This window comes from Sinocyclocheilus anshuiensis, unplaced genomic scaffold (genome assembly GCF_001515605.1).
Source record: "Sinocyclocheilus anshuiensis isolate Anshui unplaced genomic scaffold, SAMN03320099.WGS_v1.1 scaffold392, whole genome shotgun sequence".
NCBI classification, from domain to species: domain Eukaryota; kingdom Metazoa; phylum Chordata; class Actinopteri; order Cypriniformes; family Cyprinidae; genus Sinocyclocheilus; species Sinocyclocheilus anshuiensis.
In genome coordinates this window covers 3,440,333-3,456,822 of record NW_015557091.1, presented here as the reverse complement: position 1 = coordinate 3,456,822, position 16,490 = coordinate 3,440,333, and the positions used below count along the sequence as shown (strand labels likewise).

The 16,490-nt window shown below is 35.2% G+C and overlaps 2 protein-coding genes across 5 annotated transcripts in view; both read right to left on the bottom strand.

Annotated features, from left to right (window-relative positions):
* Positions 1–3,465, bottom strand: part of LOC107677271 (tartrate-resistant acid phosphatase type 5-like) — a 6,198-nt gene extending 2,733 nt beyond the window's left edge. Inside the window, exons 1-5 of the mRNA XM_016472119.1 lie at positions 3,315–3,465; positions 3,119–3,219; positions 2,725–2,915; positions 699–826; positions 411–602 (exon numbers count right to left, since the gene is read on the bottom strand). Of these exons, the coding sequence (XP_016327605.1) occupies positions 411–602; positions 699–826; positions 2,725–2,915; positions 3,119–3,191 (584 nt within the window). The 5' untranslated portion in view covers positions 3,192–3,219; positions 3,315–3,465. The remainder of the gene's footprint in view (positions 1–410; positions 603–698; positions 827–2,724; positions 2,916–3,118; positions 3,220–3,314) is intronic.
* A 1,381-nt stretch (positions 3,466–4,846) lies between these two features.
* On the bottom strand, positions 4,847–14,728 carry LOC107677270 (ATP-binding cassette sub-family D member 3-like). 4 transcript variants are annotated; one of them, XM_016472116.1, is made up of 23 exons: positions 14,588–14,728; positions 14,100–14,133; positions 13,805–13,906; positions 12,887–12,975; positions 12,684–12,753; positions 11,950–12,047; positions 10,958–11,081; positions 10,789–10,845; positions 10,564–10,706; positions 10,391–10,460; positions 9,426–9,495; positions 9,241–9,338; positions 8,983–9,074; positions 8,767–8,858; positions 8,623–8,689; positions 8,472–8,535; positions 7,474–7,551; positions 7,300–7,365; positions 7,102–7,191; positions 6,863–6,982; positions 6,295–6,399; positions 6,141–6,197; positions 4,847–6,051 (listed from the first exon to the last, which is right to left on the bottom strand). In XM_016472116.1, exons 1-23 carry the CDS (start codon positions 14,722–14,724, stop codon positions 5,974–5,976), a joined length of 2,001 nt encoding a protein of 666 aa, XP_016327602.1. In that variant the 5' UTR covers positions 14,725–14,728; the 3' UTR covers positions 4,847–5,973. The 4 variants fall into 4 exon arrangements, with proteins under 4 accessions (XP_016327602.1, XP_016327601.1, XP_016327604.1 ...); XM_016472115.1 differs by lacking the exon at positions 12,684–12,753 and adding an exon at positions 12,309–12,378; XM_016472118.1 differs by lacking the exon at positions 12,684–12,753 and adding an exon at positions 12,309–12,378 and having other exon boundaries at positions 8,623–8,680.
* Between the last annotated feature and the right edge of the window lie 1,762 nt (positions 14,729–16,490).

The following is a 16,490-nucleotide window of genomic DNA, read 5'->3' as shown; positions in this document are numbered from 1 at the left end:
TAATCGGCAGGGATCCCAGACCAATACAATTAGTGTGCCTCCTCTATTTTAAAACCCACGAGCTGCCACTGTTAAGAGCTGGTCATATTTTTAGTATCTAATGCCAGGAGTGTTTTCCAGCTCATATCTGGGATTTAGGAGGATGTGATTGTGGATCTGAGGCGGTGAAGAAGTGAGAGAGAATAAGTGAAAGAATGTGACAATGGAGGGGTGGAAGGAGTGTGGCAGGTCAGGGCCTTTAAAAACATGCCCTAAAATTCCTGTTACAGGACTAATGTTTGCCCAGTAAAAGCAAAACACATATTGCGATTATCCACATTGGATTTCAATGTTGTTTGTTCTTCTATTAGATACAGGGCAGACTGTTTGAATTCGGGTCTTAGGTAGCTACTGTTGTACTAATAACTCACTTGGTGTTTTGAAGTTTCTTCTCGATCCATTTCAGATGTTGCTTAGCGGCAGCGTAGTCTTCTGGACCTTCAGGTTCAAGCCTGTCATAGGTGTTCCCACACAAAACCACCGTGTCAATCATCAGAACCATGATGGAAGTGTTGCTGTGAGGAACTTTGAAGTTCAGCTCGTAGTAGAGGTCTGGGTAGATCCTGCCAAACATTAACAGCAGCGCACTCTGTGGTCATGACTGAATGCCCATGTTTACATTCTTTAATACACAGAGCTTGACCTTTGACCTCACTCACCATCTTTCAGATCTATTTGAGTAAGCGATCTGGGCTGATATGTTTCCACGGTGATCGTGATTTCCTGCTACCAGGTACCACGGCACGGCCATCAGCGCGGGGTGAGAGAACACACTCTCATAGGTAGACTAAAGAATAGGTCTTCATTAAAACTTCAAAACATAATTTTAAAATATAAAATATTACACATATATATTAACATGATTCAATTATTACTATTATAGTATATTAGTAAAATATGAATAAATGTGCATTATATAATTAGAACTTAATATATATAACTTAAATATATACAGTATATATATATATATTAGAACTTGAAAACAACATTTTAAACTATATATTTTAAATAATAATTTTTTTTTAATTAATTATATTTTTTATTAATAAACATACATTATGTAATTAAGTTATTTTACATAAAACTGACCATGGTTTTACTATGGTAACTGTGGCACAAATGTTACAGATTCATACAAAAGAATTAAAAGAAAAGTACTATGAAAGTGAAAGTGAATGTTATGAGTCCGACTCTCTAACCATTAGGCCACGACTTCCCCATGGTATATATATATTTTTTTTTTTGCATTAATTTGGAATACCTTGTAAATACCATTGTACTTGAATTTGAGTACCATGGTATTACCAAATGATACCATCACAGTACTTTTTTGTAAGAGATGTAAATACTTATGGTATCATTAAATATCATGGTACAAAATACATCAAAGCACTATGCATTACCATCTGGACCCTCAATATAGCATGTTACTTTTTGTAATGTAATGTAAAAACAAAAAAAATTAATTTAATTTACTGTGTTTAGGCTTTTAATAACAATTATCATAACTACATTGATCTAAATATGGTGATGAGGAGCCATCCTTGGTTTTACTTTTGATTACTACAAATGGAACAGGTAAACCATATAAATATTCCATCAAATAAAATACTGTACCTTGATACTTTTTATTTTATTTCATTTCATTTTATTTTTTAACTTAATTTTATTTTATAAAAAATGTATTTATTTAAAGCGGTCATATGATGCGATTTCAATTAAATAATGTTCTTTTTAGCAACGTCATATGACCCCTTTAAAAATAGTGATGACTGATGAGGAGTAATCCAGTTTTACTTGTGAATAAGGCAAAAGCTTTACTGCATTCTGTTCTTCTGCCACTAGAGGGACCAATTCATCTGTCATACTAACTATATCAGATGATCAGAGAGTGTAAAGACAGTTCACTGAGCTGAAGTACCCTGTGCACACTATCACTGTCTGCTCTCTAACCTGTCTGATCCTGGTTACATCATCAAACTTTGATGCTGTACTGCTAGCTGTACATGTTAACCTGAGAAAACCCTACTTTTTGCATAACAGATCCCTCAAAAAGTTTTGAGCAAATTTCACAAAATAAAGTGCGTGCATCCGTAATAAAACATCCCTCACACGGCTCCGGGTGATAAAGGCCTCCTGTAGCGAATCCATGCATTTTTGTAAGATAAATATCCATATTGCAAACGTAATAAACACTTTTTTCTCACTTCCGCTGACTGTCGTACAGACGTTCAGGCGGATGACGTAGCACATATGCGTCCTGTGCGCGCCTCTGAGAAATGCAGGAGCAAAGGAAACAAAGTTTCCTTACTTTAGCAAAGAAAACCAGTCTCCTCTTGGCTTATATCGAAATCCTCCGACATTTTGTTTTGCAAATCTTCATTTTGTGCTTCTAATTCGTGAACGCGTTTTCTTTTGTTTCGTCTCCGTGTTCATCACTTATCACACAACGTCGACATCTTGCGTCATCCGCCGAAACGGCTTCCGCGTACGACAGTCAGCGGAAGTGAGAAAAAAGTGTTTATTACATTTGAAATATCTGAAAGAAGAAAGTCACATACACCTAGGATGCTTTGAGGGTGAGTAAAATACAGGCTAATTTTCATTTTTGGGTGAACTAACCCTTTAAGAAAGAAATTTAGGAGAAGATGAATCAGTTCTCAAGTGACTTAACCTGGTGATCACCTTAAACCGGTTGTCATCTACATCCCTGACCCCTCTGAAGTAGAAATGATCTCCAAGACTGAGGACAAAGTCCAGACCTGAGCTCTTAGCGATTCTGCCCAGTTCATTGGCCGTGTCGAACTCATGCGGCGTGTAGTAGGGGTACATAGGAAGTCCACCCCAGTCTCCAATCCCAACAAACTTCAGAGAAGCTGAAGAGAAACAAAACATGCAGACATAGATTTTATATCAATGCACATTCAACTGACTCAAAGTCAACCAATTTCACATTTGATCACATGAAAACTTCTTACTGAACCAGTTTGTCTGCACTAGTAATCATGTGGCTGTTTCCTGATATTTTAACGTTTGCAGTCATACAGATCATTAAGAAAATACATCAGAAATACTCTACCTTGTTCATTCGCCTGACGTGTTGTGTAGACTGTCTGAAGGCAGGAGATAAGAAGGAAGGCCAGCCACGCCATATCATGCCTTCAGATGGCTGATCTGATCCTGCAAACGGTCACAGTGTAAAAGTGAAGTTACAGGTTTGAGAGTCACAAAGACACTGACAAGCCACAAACAGCTTAACACTCAATTCTCTGCACCTAAAGGGAAACTACATGTGGTTTATGACAAGCTTCCTGTACTGAGCCCAGAGTGAAAGAATGAAGCACATGATGGCCAACGATCACCAGTTTACAAAGTAAACAAATGAATGTTATTATCGGCTATCAGAAAAAAAGAGATTAGAAATACACCACCACCACTATACTACAATATTAATTGTTGATGTTAATTAGAATAATTTTATAATCCGTTTTAATTGTTATTTTTTTTTTAATAACATGATCAGCTACCAAAAGTGTTCATAAAATATAATTAACAATAATTAAATAATTATATAATTATTAAATGATATAAAACATTATTTAAAATTGTAAAAAATAATAATTGTATAGTATTTTGTTTAATTATAATTTATAATAATTGTAATATCATGTTCGTATGATCTATCTAATGAGCTTATAGTTATAACAAAGCAAAAGTGCTTAATAATAATAATAACAATAGTTTAATATTTTTAAGTTTAATTATATTATAATTTATAATTATTTTGAATAATAATCTTATTATCAGTTATAAACAAGAGTAATTAATAATAATAATAATAAAGTTATATTAATCATATGAAGTTATCTTTTATTTTCTATATTATTTTAATTAGAATTTAAAATAAAAAAAATAATATTCAATATTTTACACATTTTTTCAAAATGTTTTTCTGTGTGTTACTATGACAGCCACAGTTGATCTGTACTAACATATTCATTTAAAATTCTGTATAGTGATCTATTGGTAATATGCCAACCCTTATCAAGCAGATATGTGGTTTATACGGCTCTAGTTAGCGTTTACAGTGGAAGCTCTCCAGCAGATCTCATAAATCATTAACTTACACTGGATAGCAAGTCATGCACAGTCTACACTACAAATCAAATGCAGTCTTTTATGCGGTACCAGTGTGCAGTTATGGTATCAGATGGTAATACCATGCTACTTTGATATATATCATGGTACTAAATGATTACTATATACACTACCGGTCAAAAGAATGATTTCTGAAGGATCATGTGACACTGAAGACTTGATTTACGACTGCTGAAAATTCAGCTTTGCCATCACATTAAAACATATTCAAATAGAATTTCAAGTATTTTTCATCAAATAAATGCAGCCTTGGTGAGCATAAGAGATTTATTTCAAAAACATAAAAAATATTAATTTTTCCAAACTTTTGACTGGTAGTCTTCATGTGCAGTGCTGTTTGCATGGTAACATCATAGTACTTAGTACTTTTAAACCAAAAAAATGAGATGGATTGTAATTTGAAACACAGTATAGTGAATCAGGTAAATCCAAAATATCAAATGGATTTTCTCAAATCACGTTTGACCAAAAGTGCATCCGAGTTTGTGTTTTACCACCTTTGGCCAGGAACAGGTGACTAGAGGCACATTAAAAATACATTGCCATGTGGAGGGTGAAAGGTCAACGGATTGTCTAATCTAAATGACCTTTCACTTACATTTGATGTGTGTTAAAGATCAACATTCATCTTTTTTATTTTTTATTTTTTATTTCCTAAAGTAACCAGTTTCATAATGTGCGATAAACCAGTCCAACTGAATTCACACACACACACACACACACACACACAAAATCATCAACACAATCTATAACCATTTCTTCGAGATAAAAAAAAGACCACTAACAGACTACTATAAGTAGTATCAATATCTCCTTTTTTTAATGAAAACATACAGCAAAGTGGTTCATTTGCTTAATGTGTGAAGTGCTACGACAATATTTCTTACAGTTTACATAACCGTTCCAGATTCCTTCCACATCAAGAAATGCCAACAATGCTGGAGTAAACAAGTGCATAGGCAACTTCTCATCGATTACAGACACCGAACGGTTATACAAGGCTCCCTGGTTGTCCAAATTACCATACCATGTAAAGTGCACCAAAAAACAACTCGCACACATCCAGACCACCCAACCACGCTGCAGTGAGCACGAAAGGCCACTTAGTAGCTTAAAGAAAGGTTTAGCTGATGAGAAAAAGGCAATATTAGATCATTATTGTGTATCTAGCATATTAAACGCTCAGTTCAGTCCAGTGCCATCGATTTGTGTGCACCTATACAGACCAATTTCATTTATTAACAAATTAGTGCACAGACTCAAGACGTATTTCCTTGGTACACGCACCCACGCATACTTAACGGATGTCTTATAAATTGAACTGCTTAAATTACAAAATTATATACAATCACTAAGGACAAAAGTAGCGTTAATAAATCTCTAAACACAATTTCATCCCAAAAAGGTTATAGATGATTAAAAACAAACTCCCTAGGTTGGCAGGCGACTACTTAAAGGGAAAGTTCACTCAAAAATTTAAATTCTGTCATCACTTTCTCACCCTCAAGTTGTTCTAAACTTTTACGAGATTCTGTCTTTTGTTGAACATTTGAGAAGATCTTTTGAAGAATGTTTGTAACTAAGTTGATGGTCTTCATTGACTTCCATACTATGGAAGCCAATGGCTACAATCAAATGTTACCTTATTTTGCTTTCATCGGAAGAAAGAGTAAATGATGACAGAACTTTCATTTCTGGGTGAACTATCACTTTAAGAAGTGAACAGTTAGGGGCCATCACTAGGGCTGCTGATAGTATAGTGCAGTTGTTTTTCCTCTAAGAGCCGAACTCCACAGTTTCAGAGGTGATGGGTTTGAATTCGTAGTTTCCTCTTCCATCCATATGGAGGTAGTACTGAAAAGAAGAAAGGGCATTTTGAAAGTGCTTAAGCATATGGCAAATGTCGGTAAATATTGATGATGGGGAAGCAGCGCTGATCTCACCTTGTGATGCTTCCACAGGGACTTTCTGTGAGAGACTGTGAACAGGGTGATGCCAACCTGCCGAACAAGAACAATAAACCACACATTCAGAGAAACTTTAGCAAAATGTACAGTAATACAATGGGAAAATCTGTGTGTTGTGAGGTTCAGGCACCTTTCTGCAGTGACTGTAGATGTAATCCTCTACGTCTACGCTCACAGCACTGGTGCACTCATCCAGGATGGCAAACTGGGGTTTATGGTAGAAGAGTCTGGCCATCTATGGGAAAAACCATCATTTTATAAACCTATAAACATCTAGGAATTTCAACATCATTTGAACATTTCCAGTATTATTGTAGGTCCAAAGAACTCTTTATACATGTTAGAAAAACTCTGACATCTCCCACCTGACTGCTAAACAAACAAAGCACAAACAAAGTACAAATTAAATAGACATTTTCTGAGTCCATGGATGGGAAATCTTCTTATAACTATGGTAATTCTGATGATTCCAACTTGATGTGACTCAGTCTAAGTGCAGTAGTGTCATGGTACTGTCAATCTGGGCTTTAACACAAATTGTGAAGTGGTTCAAAAACAGGATGTTAACAAGACAACAATATAGCCCTTATCAGTGCCTTTGACTTCTGTTCAGAGAATTGTCCCTGCAGTTACTGTTAGTAGTCACTTTGCATTACTGTACAGGACTTTCTTTGTGGTTGTTAAAAATGTCTGTTTACCGCCATTCTCTGCTTCTCTCCTCCACTGAGCACATCCATCCAGTCCTGAACCATGTCCCACGACCCCTCTCTTTCCAAAATGTGACCTAACTGGACATTATCCAGGTATTCCTTCAGCACCTGCCACACAAAACAGGTTGATGGAATGAAAATGGATTATTATAAAATAAATATAGGTGATCTGCACATGTTACAGACTTTTTAGAACATTTCAGATCTTAAAAACTAGTTTATAGTACCTGGTCAGAGATGCCTTTCTTCTTTTGGTCCTCATGGGTGTCTGGGTAGATCACCTGATCCCTCAGTGTGCCGAGGGTCATGTAAGGCCTCTGAAAACAGACAAAAAAAGGCAAGTTATTCAGCTGTTGTGGACGATTCAGATGTTCTGCCATCGGTAAAGTGGGTTTTGTTCTATAAAAATCTGTTTAAAGTTTCACCTGAGGGACGTAGAAGAGCTTCCCCCTCTCTGGTTTCGTCAAACTCCCACCAAACAGCGGCCATAACTAGAGAGAGTACGAAAACCCAACATTTAGCAGATAAAATGGAAGAATTTTTACAGGGAACTAAGAACAAGGGCAGAATTCCAGTCTAAGAATCGCAGACATGCTCACCTCTCCAAGAACCCGAAAAAGTGAACTCTTTCCGCACCCATTGGGACCACACACCAAAACATTGGCTCCGGATTTCACCTTTGAAGAGCACACGCATTAACTGTACAAACATTCCACCCCTGACTAAAAAGTAAACAAGGTTACTGTGAAATAAAATGTTTAAATAATACGCAACAAAGTCACAATTACAAGAAAAAAAAGAGAAAAAGTTGTAAATGAGATATAAAAAAAAAAAATCACACTACAAGAAACAAAGTTGTAATAATGAAAAACAAAGTCACAATTTCGAGATATAAGGTTGCAATTTTGAACAAATTTTAAACGTGGGATATGAAATCATATTGTGAAAGTCACAATTACAAGAAAAATGTTGCAAATGTGAGATAATTGCTGTGAGAAAAAGTTCTAGTAATGAAAAACAAAGTCACAAAGAAACAAAGTCGCAGTTATGAAAAACACAATTATGTGAAACAAAGTCACAATTTCGAGATATAAGGTTGCAATTTTGAAAAAATTTTAAACGTGGGATATGAAATCATATTGTGAAAGTCACAATTACAAGAAAAATGTTGCAAATGTGAGATAATAATTGCTGTGAGAAAAAGTTCTAGTAATGAAAAACAAAGTCACAAAGAAACAAAGTCCCAGTTATGAAAAACACAATTATGTGAAACAAAGTCACAATTATTATAGAAAGATACAAATATGAGATATGAAATCACACTACAAGAAACTAAGTTGCAATAGGGTAAACAAAATCATAACTGCGTTACGTCGCAATTTTGATAAACAATTGCATGATGTAAAAAGATGTAAAACATGAGCAGCAACAATGTTGCAACTGCAAGAAATAAAGTAGCTATTCTGAAAAACTTTAAGATGGAAAGATATAAAAGGTGAAAAGATATAAGGGACAAAATTGTGAGATATTAAGAATTTCGGTTTCATTTCTTGCCACTGTACCGACAATCGATTTGTAGAAATAATGTGAAACACACCTCAAAACACAGATCTCTAATCAGAATATCTCCATTAGGTGTAGCCAGGGGCGTGTGATCGAACCTGATGAGAAATTACATAAGCATCGTTGGTTCTCCTAACAGTGAAGCACTCAATCTGAGATTAAGGACTGAAGGAAGCTGCTCTTACTTGATGATATTGTCTACATTGATGATTCTTCCACTTCCAGGTATCAGTGTGAGCTTTTCTGTAGCATCTGTTTATAAAAAAAAAAAATTCAACTACGTAGCTCTTTGAAGTTTGTTTTGGACCTTAAGAGTCTCTGAAGCTCACCTTTCTCTGACAGAGACACCATGGTGCGTTCGTATTTCCCAGAATTCAGCTCGTTCAGGACCTTCATGAGCTCAGTGATGCGTGTGGTGAAGCTGAAGGGAAAAACAAACTCATTTTATAGCATCAAATGTACCAAGTTTTTAATTAAATGGCAAGTAACCAGATAACTTAATTGCACATGCTGGTGCACTGTGATGAGGATATATGAACTTTTACCCTGACAGACGCGTCATTTCTCTGCCGGCAAGAACGATTCTGCCCAACGCCTGTGACATACGCAGCAGCATTCGGCCGCTCTGGTAGTAGTCCTGCAGGAGAACATGTCAAGATGAATAATCCTGCCCCGTCTCTCATTATTCCACATGAACATTCAGTTTTGCTCAGAAATGTCACATTACCGAATTTAAATGCATTGTGAAAGCAACTGAGGACCACTAACTAGGAATAATCACAACATCAGGAGTGAAGTTTTACCTCCAGCAGTTCAGCGTGTGAGCTGTTCAGGTGTCGAGGGTGAGACAAATCAAGGAAAGGACGACTGACGACTAAATACCCAACAACGGTAGCGAAATCTGGAACAAGAGAGAACAAATTACTCATCTTTTACTGCCCATGATCATGCATATTTTATTTAGGGAGATAATGAAACATCCTCTTACACTTGGCAATAATGCTATCCACCATTCCCATGGAGAAACGGAAGAAGATGAAATTGTGCAGATGATCGACCTGCAAACAAACTCAGCTAATAAACTCAGATGCAAACCTATATTACATATGTGACCCTGGACCACAAAACCAGTCTTAAGTCGCTGGGGTATATTTGTAGCAATAGCCAAAAATACATTGTATGGGTCAAAATTATTGATTTTTCTTTTATGCCAAAAATCATTAGGATATTAAGTAAAGATCATGTTCCATAAAGATATTTTGTAAATGTCCTACTGTAAATATATCGAAACTTAATTTTTGATTAGTAATATGCATTGCTAAGTACTTCATTTGGACAACTTTAAAGGCGATTTTTTCAATATTTAGATTTTTTTGCACCCTCAGATTCCAGATTTTCAAATAGTTGTATCTCGGTCAAATATTGTCCTGTCAATGGAAAGCTGATTTATTCAGCTTTGAGATGGTGTATAAATCTCAATTTCAAAAAATTGACCCTTATGACTGGTTTTGTGGTCGAGGGTCACATATATATTTTAGATTATTGGCCCATATTAGAATGTTAGATATTTAATTGTTTATGCGCATGTTTTTCTATTACCTTTAATACCTTAATTACCTTTAATTTCATCTACTTTTGATACCTTTTTAGAATACCCTTACCACAAAATTAACAAAGAAAACATTAATAATTTAATAACACTGTTAAATGTCATCAAAATATTAATTTGTCATACTGTACATTGTAATGTTGTAATGCCTAAATACACTTGCAATTTAAAATTACTAATTTGAGTCTAGTTTTATTTTTATTTGATTTAGGTAAAATAGTATACATTTTAATTTATCAGCAACAATATAAAAATAATAATATTTGGCTTTCTGTATTTCATCAGTAAATACTGATGCAACCCTTTGATAATAACAACTCACATTTGTTTGGTCACATACTCACCAGTTTCTTGAAGGTTGAATGAATTGTCTGTTTCTCCCTTACGTTTCCATTGTAGAAGGCAATCTCTTCACTGACAATGAAATAAAAACATAAAACATTTGAGTATGCATCAACATTTGAGAAAAACAAAATTATATTACCATAGAACTACACTGCTAGATAGATACAAGTACCTGTTTGTGATGAGACGAGAGTTGACATATCGGTATTCTCCTTCATACTTCTGTTCAGTCACTGTCATCTTACCGATCGGCCTGCGCAGACGGGTCAGGAAGAGGCCGGAGATCAGCAGGTAGGTCATCATAGTGGCGGGACCCTGTGCAAAGAGACCAACAGATTCTCAAAATGTCCAATGACACTGATCTACAGTAGATTTTCACGATGTCTTTCACACTCACCTGAGCACCGATCGCTGTTGTTAATTTGAAAATGTATAAACCGATATCCAACAGGGGCTGGAGGGGGGAATGCAAGAAAAACTCAGCAAATGCTGTTCATTTGAAGAAAAGAAACATCTGCTTTTATTGTGAAAGTACAATGGGTATTTTGGACAAAGGGCTTTCATACCTTGCTGAGGTTGGAGTAAAGATCCACCACACTGTTACAGAACTTTTCCACATCCTGCGTCAGCAGCTGATCAGCGTTAGCAATGCGGTTATCCAGGTTTCCCATTTTGTAGTATGTATAACCCCTGTGAACCCAAAGATAGTGACACTAGTAACTAGACTTTTACATTTTCTTCAAAAAGAATCACATTTCAAAGCAAATTCACAAATTCAGCAAATTCACAATTTTAATTACACTTCAATCATGACAACTCTCGGAAGATATTAGCATGGTGATGGATATGCTGCACAAATAGCATATAAAATAACCCATAGCAGATCTATACAGGTGGAGCTGGGGAAAGTGGAGGGTTTCAGAGAAACTCTGAAAGCGCGCTGCAGGAATCTCAAGTGAATGCTAGCCAGCCATATAAATGCAGGCAGTAAGCTCATTGGCTGCATATGCAGCATGAATCAATCAGCTTGTGCCAAGTCGTTTAACTCTCTGAATATCATCGGTTACGTTAACAACCAGTCGCCTGCGCCATCTAGAGTTTCATGACTGAACTATATATTTAATATAAAAAAATTTTTAAATAACAATACATATCTTTCATATATATTTTCATTAAAGATTACCTTTGTACATAGTGCTCAGTTATTATTTTTTAAGACTAAAATTTTAATTTAATCTTCAGCAGATCTGAAGTCTTACACACTTGCAATTCTACATGTAGCGATGCCTACATTTAAAATAATAAATTAAAAATAATATATTTTTTTAAATAATACATTTTGTACACAAAATTATTTCAAATTTTAATATTAGCCATTTAACTGAATTTTAATGTCAATGCATCCATTTTAATAATTCGTATTTTAGTACATTATAACAAACGCCTGTATGAACAATATAATAGTAATGCTTGTTTTTGTTAAAATGCTCAGCATTTTACTGAGAACTTGTGAAGAATATTTCAGTTGGAATAATGTCATGGCAGTGATGGGCCGTACTTCAGGTACTCATCGTAGAGATGTTTGGTAAGTCGCACGCGAAAGCACAGCTTCAGTTCATTTAGGCCCAACTTCAGGAAGCTGTTCACCAGAGCGATCTGAAAGATTGAGATGCAACCATTTACAAATCTGGATGTTTTCATAGCAACAACATCAAACAATTCTTCCATGCTGAACTCTTACTGCTATTAAACAAACACATTCTAGCCTCAGAAATGATTCTATGTCAACAGGAGGCACATATTAGGTGGTTATTTGGAAGTTTTAGTTTTAATTTCATAGATTAGACAGTTAATAATCTCAGAACTCCTCTGACTATTAACAATTACTACCAACTTTGATAAAAAGCAGAAACTTACAACTGGCATGGCCGTGATAAAGTTGAATAAGTACTTCTTGAAACCTTTAGTGGATCGACCAATGATCGCACTGCAAACCACAACATGCACACAAACACATGCAAGCATGGTCAGAGTTAATACAGAAGGGAATAAACACACATCCCGCTGGCCTGTCCTTCATGTGCATGAAAAAATGAATGCAAATTATTTCAGAGGAAGCGCACATTCACAGTTACATTAACAAAACACAAATGTGCATTTAAACTGCAGACCAGAGGAGATCTGAGAGGTGAGCATGTGAGGAAACACAATGGACTGGTTCAGTGATGTAAATCACGACACATCAGTAACGATACATTAGCTTTCACAGCACATGAAGATACAGTAAATTACCCCAGGAATGACAGTCAGGTAGGAATAAAAGTGCCTCTTGAATAGTTTGATATCTCTGCTAATGATTCCACTGTCAAAGATTTAAAAAATACAATCAAATCGCATTAAATCAATATTTAACTAGGTGCTTGGTGTATTTACAAAGTGTAATAGTGTTAAATTTCCCCGCACTAACAAATTTGAAGTCTACATCCATACGGTACCTTTCAATCATAGTGCCGTTCTGAATCATCCAGACGTCACAATAGGTCCGAGTCACAAGCATCACTGCGATCAGGAACAGGTACCATGTCTGTGACATACAAAAAAAAAAAATAAAAATTATGTGAAAAACAATGAGCTGAAATGCTTCACTTTTATTTTGCAGATATACATGCACAATATCTTTCAAAAGTTTGGAGTCTGTAAGTTTTTATGTTTTAGAAAGAGGTTTCTTATGCTCACCAAGGCTGCAATTATTTGATCAAAAATACAGTATGAACATTAATATTGTGAAATATTATTATTATTTAAAATAGCTGTTTTCATTTTGAATATGCTTTCATTTCATTTAATTTAAGAATTTAATTAAATGTATTTCTCTGATGGCAAAGCTGAATTTTCAGCATCATTACTCCAGTCTTCAGTGTTACATGATCCTTCGGAAATCATTCTAATATGCTGATATGCTACTAAACAAATATTTCTAATTATTATCAATGTTGAAAACAGTTGTGCTGCTTAATGTTTTTGTGGAAACTGCAATAAAAAATTTTTTTCTTTGATGAACAAAGTTTAAAAGAATATCATTTATTTGAAGTGCATTTTTTGTAACAATGTAAAAGTCTTACAGACACTTTTGATCAATTTAATGCATTGCTAAATTAAAAAATAATAATAATTAAAAAAATATATCTTAATGACCCCAAACTTTTGAATGGTAGTATATAAAATGTGTATCGTTTCAGTTCGGAAAAAATATGCAGAAAAAATGCACTCTGACTAGCAACACCAAGAAAATCATGTTCTTGGTTACGACATAAATTAAAGGTGATTGGCTATTTAAAAATAGGGAAACCTTCAATTTATGCCTCACCCCAACTTCCTGTTCCAGCAAGAACTCACATGAAGCCAGTTCTCACCTCTTTGCAGAATAATCTTGGCACCATAATCCTGACGATCCGTGAGATCCGGATGAAAAAGAGCTTGTCCACAGCAGCTCTGTCTTTCTTGCCATCTTTCTGTTGGTTTTAAAACACAAGAATTGTTGAAAGTCAAAGGAAACTTATGGAATATAGCGTCACACGGCCAGACTAACTAAATAGTCTTATATATTACATGTATGCATCTGACATTACATTAAAGCAACTTCCACTGCATTCAGTGTATACAGTTTTTATCAGTTCATGCAGAGATCGATCAACACATTTCTCTTACGTCACTGCTCAGATCATTTGAAGAACCCTTCTTCCTGTTGAGGATGATGAAATAAATCTATATTAATAATAATTACAGTACGTCCAATAACATTCAGTATGAAGCATTACATTGCAGTTTTTCTGTCATAAGTGTGCTTGATGCTGAATCCCAAATTAAGAGAGTTCAAGGTGCAAGTATGAATCATTCTTGACTATCACTCTTGGGTATAGCATTTTTGAATGCAAACTGTGGCGACATTTGCCCAACTAACACTGTCCTCTATGAAAGAGTCCATTGTTGGACAGTGAGACTGCAAGCTCAAGATATAGGATGTGTCTCAAAACCTAGTGAGGTGCCTACCTAGACTAGACAGCTCATTAGGTTTTGACACATGACCATAATGTTGGCCAGGACTCATTTTGAGTTGAACCGGGGTCACTCTGACACTAAACTCCATTTGTGAACTTATTTCACGCATTAGGTACTTTATGTGTGTTCCCACATACCTGTTCAGTCCAGCGGATTTTCGTCTCTGCTTCAGGAAGTATAAAACGAGTAGGATACCGCCAGCCACAGCGGAGTTCTTGGTTGTCAAGTACTTGCTGACGGCCGCCATGTTTCTTACTGAGACCGGCGTACTCATGACCTCATCATCACACCATCATCACGGACCTGCGTTGTGTTTATTAACCCTTTAGGAAACAACCATACAAATAATCACTTTAAATAAAATACACGGAAGGAAAAGCCTATTATATCAACCATGTTGAAGTAAAACAAGTAACACGTTCCATTTATTATTTATAAATTAAATATTCTTATTCTCTTTATTAGACCGTCTTACTAGCATATTGTACCTTTACGACTTTGCCTAGAGTTCCCCCTAGAGTTTGAAATACTACGTATGGAGGTCGATTTTTATGCTTCAAAAACATCGCAAAAATACAACAATACAGAACTAGGCTACTACTACTACTACATAGCTTTCTGTTTCTTTGAAAGCAACAGAGAATTTTTTTTCTTAGGTATTTTGTTGGAAAATTTACATTAATGTATGTGAAATTTAACTTATAGAATTATCAGATTTATTACACGCGCCTCGTTTTTAATATTTTTTATCATAATTCTACAAGATAACAATTTTAAAAAATACAATAAAAACAAACTTATGGACATAATAAAATGCTACTACAATAACAGTTCAGTTGTCGTTCTTGCAAGGTATTTTTTTACTTTATAAATACAATTTTAAAAATTAATTTTCATTTTGTACAAAAATTACAACTTTATTTTGACATTGTCTTAGTTTATTGTCTGCATGATTAGCTTGACATTTTCTCTTGGAATTGCAATGTAAATTTCATCGAAATAAACTAAGTAAAATAAGTTTAAAATGGAAGTTGATTTGAATAAAGTATGTTTTTAGGGAAAATATATATATTTCAAAAACAATTTGCTGTATAAAGACTGCTATATAAGCACAAATTAACCGTACAGGGTCGTACAAAAAACGCTCCAATTTTATTTTACTTACTATCTTACATTATGTCACGTGCATTGGTAACAAGGTAAAACTGAGGTCAATTCGATCGACAACACATATAAAACACATATTAGACACATAAAACGTTGCTGGTTTTATTGTATGTCATTTTATTTAACATCAACAACTAATTATAAGAAATCCAAATATAAAAATACACATTTTAATCAAAACTGCTCGGCAGCATTGATGCGCGCTCGCGCACTGCCGCCCGATTTTTGAATAAATCCTTCCACAGCATATTTTTTCAGATTAGAAAAGAGTCGCTAATTGCAACTCTTAATATTGAGGGGACAGTCACTAATAATCCTCAGGCAATTGCACATTTCTGCGCTAAGTTTTACAGTAAATTGTATTAAAAAAAAAATTCTGAAGAGGCAGCCCGTACTTTTCTGGAGTCTGTTAAAGATTGTAAGACTATCTCTAGAGATGACAGAAATCTCTGATAGTGAAATTACTTTATCTGAAGTTAGTAACTCAATTCTAGAACTTAAAAACAATAAATCTCAGGGAACGGACTGGCTTACTGCAGAGTTCTATAAACAGTTCTCTAAAGAATTGTCTCCTTTTTTACTTAAAGGTCCCCTGAAATGCTTAGAAACACGCAGCTCTATGTGTTGACGTCATTTTAACTGAAACAGGAAGACAGGGCGGGACATATCAAGCAGCCCCGCCCCCTTTTTAAAATAGCCAATAGCGTTCGTTTATATCACAGCTTGGGCTAGAGCCGTTCAGAGCCGTTAGGCTCCGTAAAGCCGCATTTGACAGGGTATGCCAGCCACAATCTCATCCATATTGCTATAAAATATAGCATTCTGTGTAGAATTCAAATAGCTCCGATACATTTTGTGGTCTGCGCTGACTCG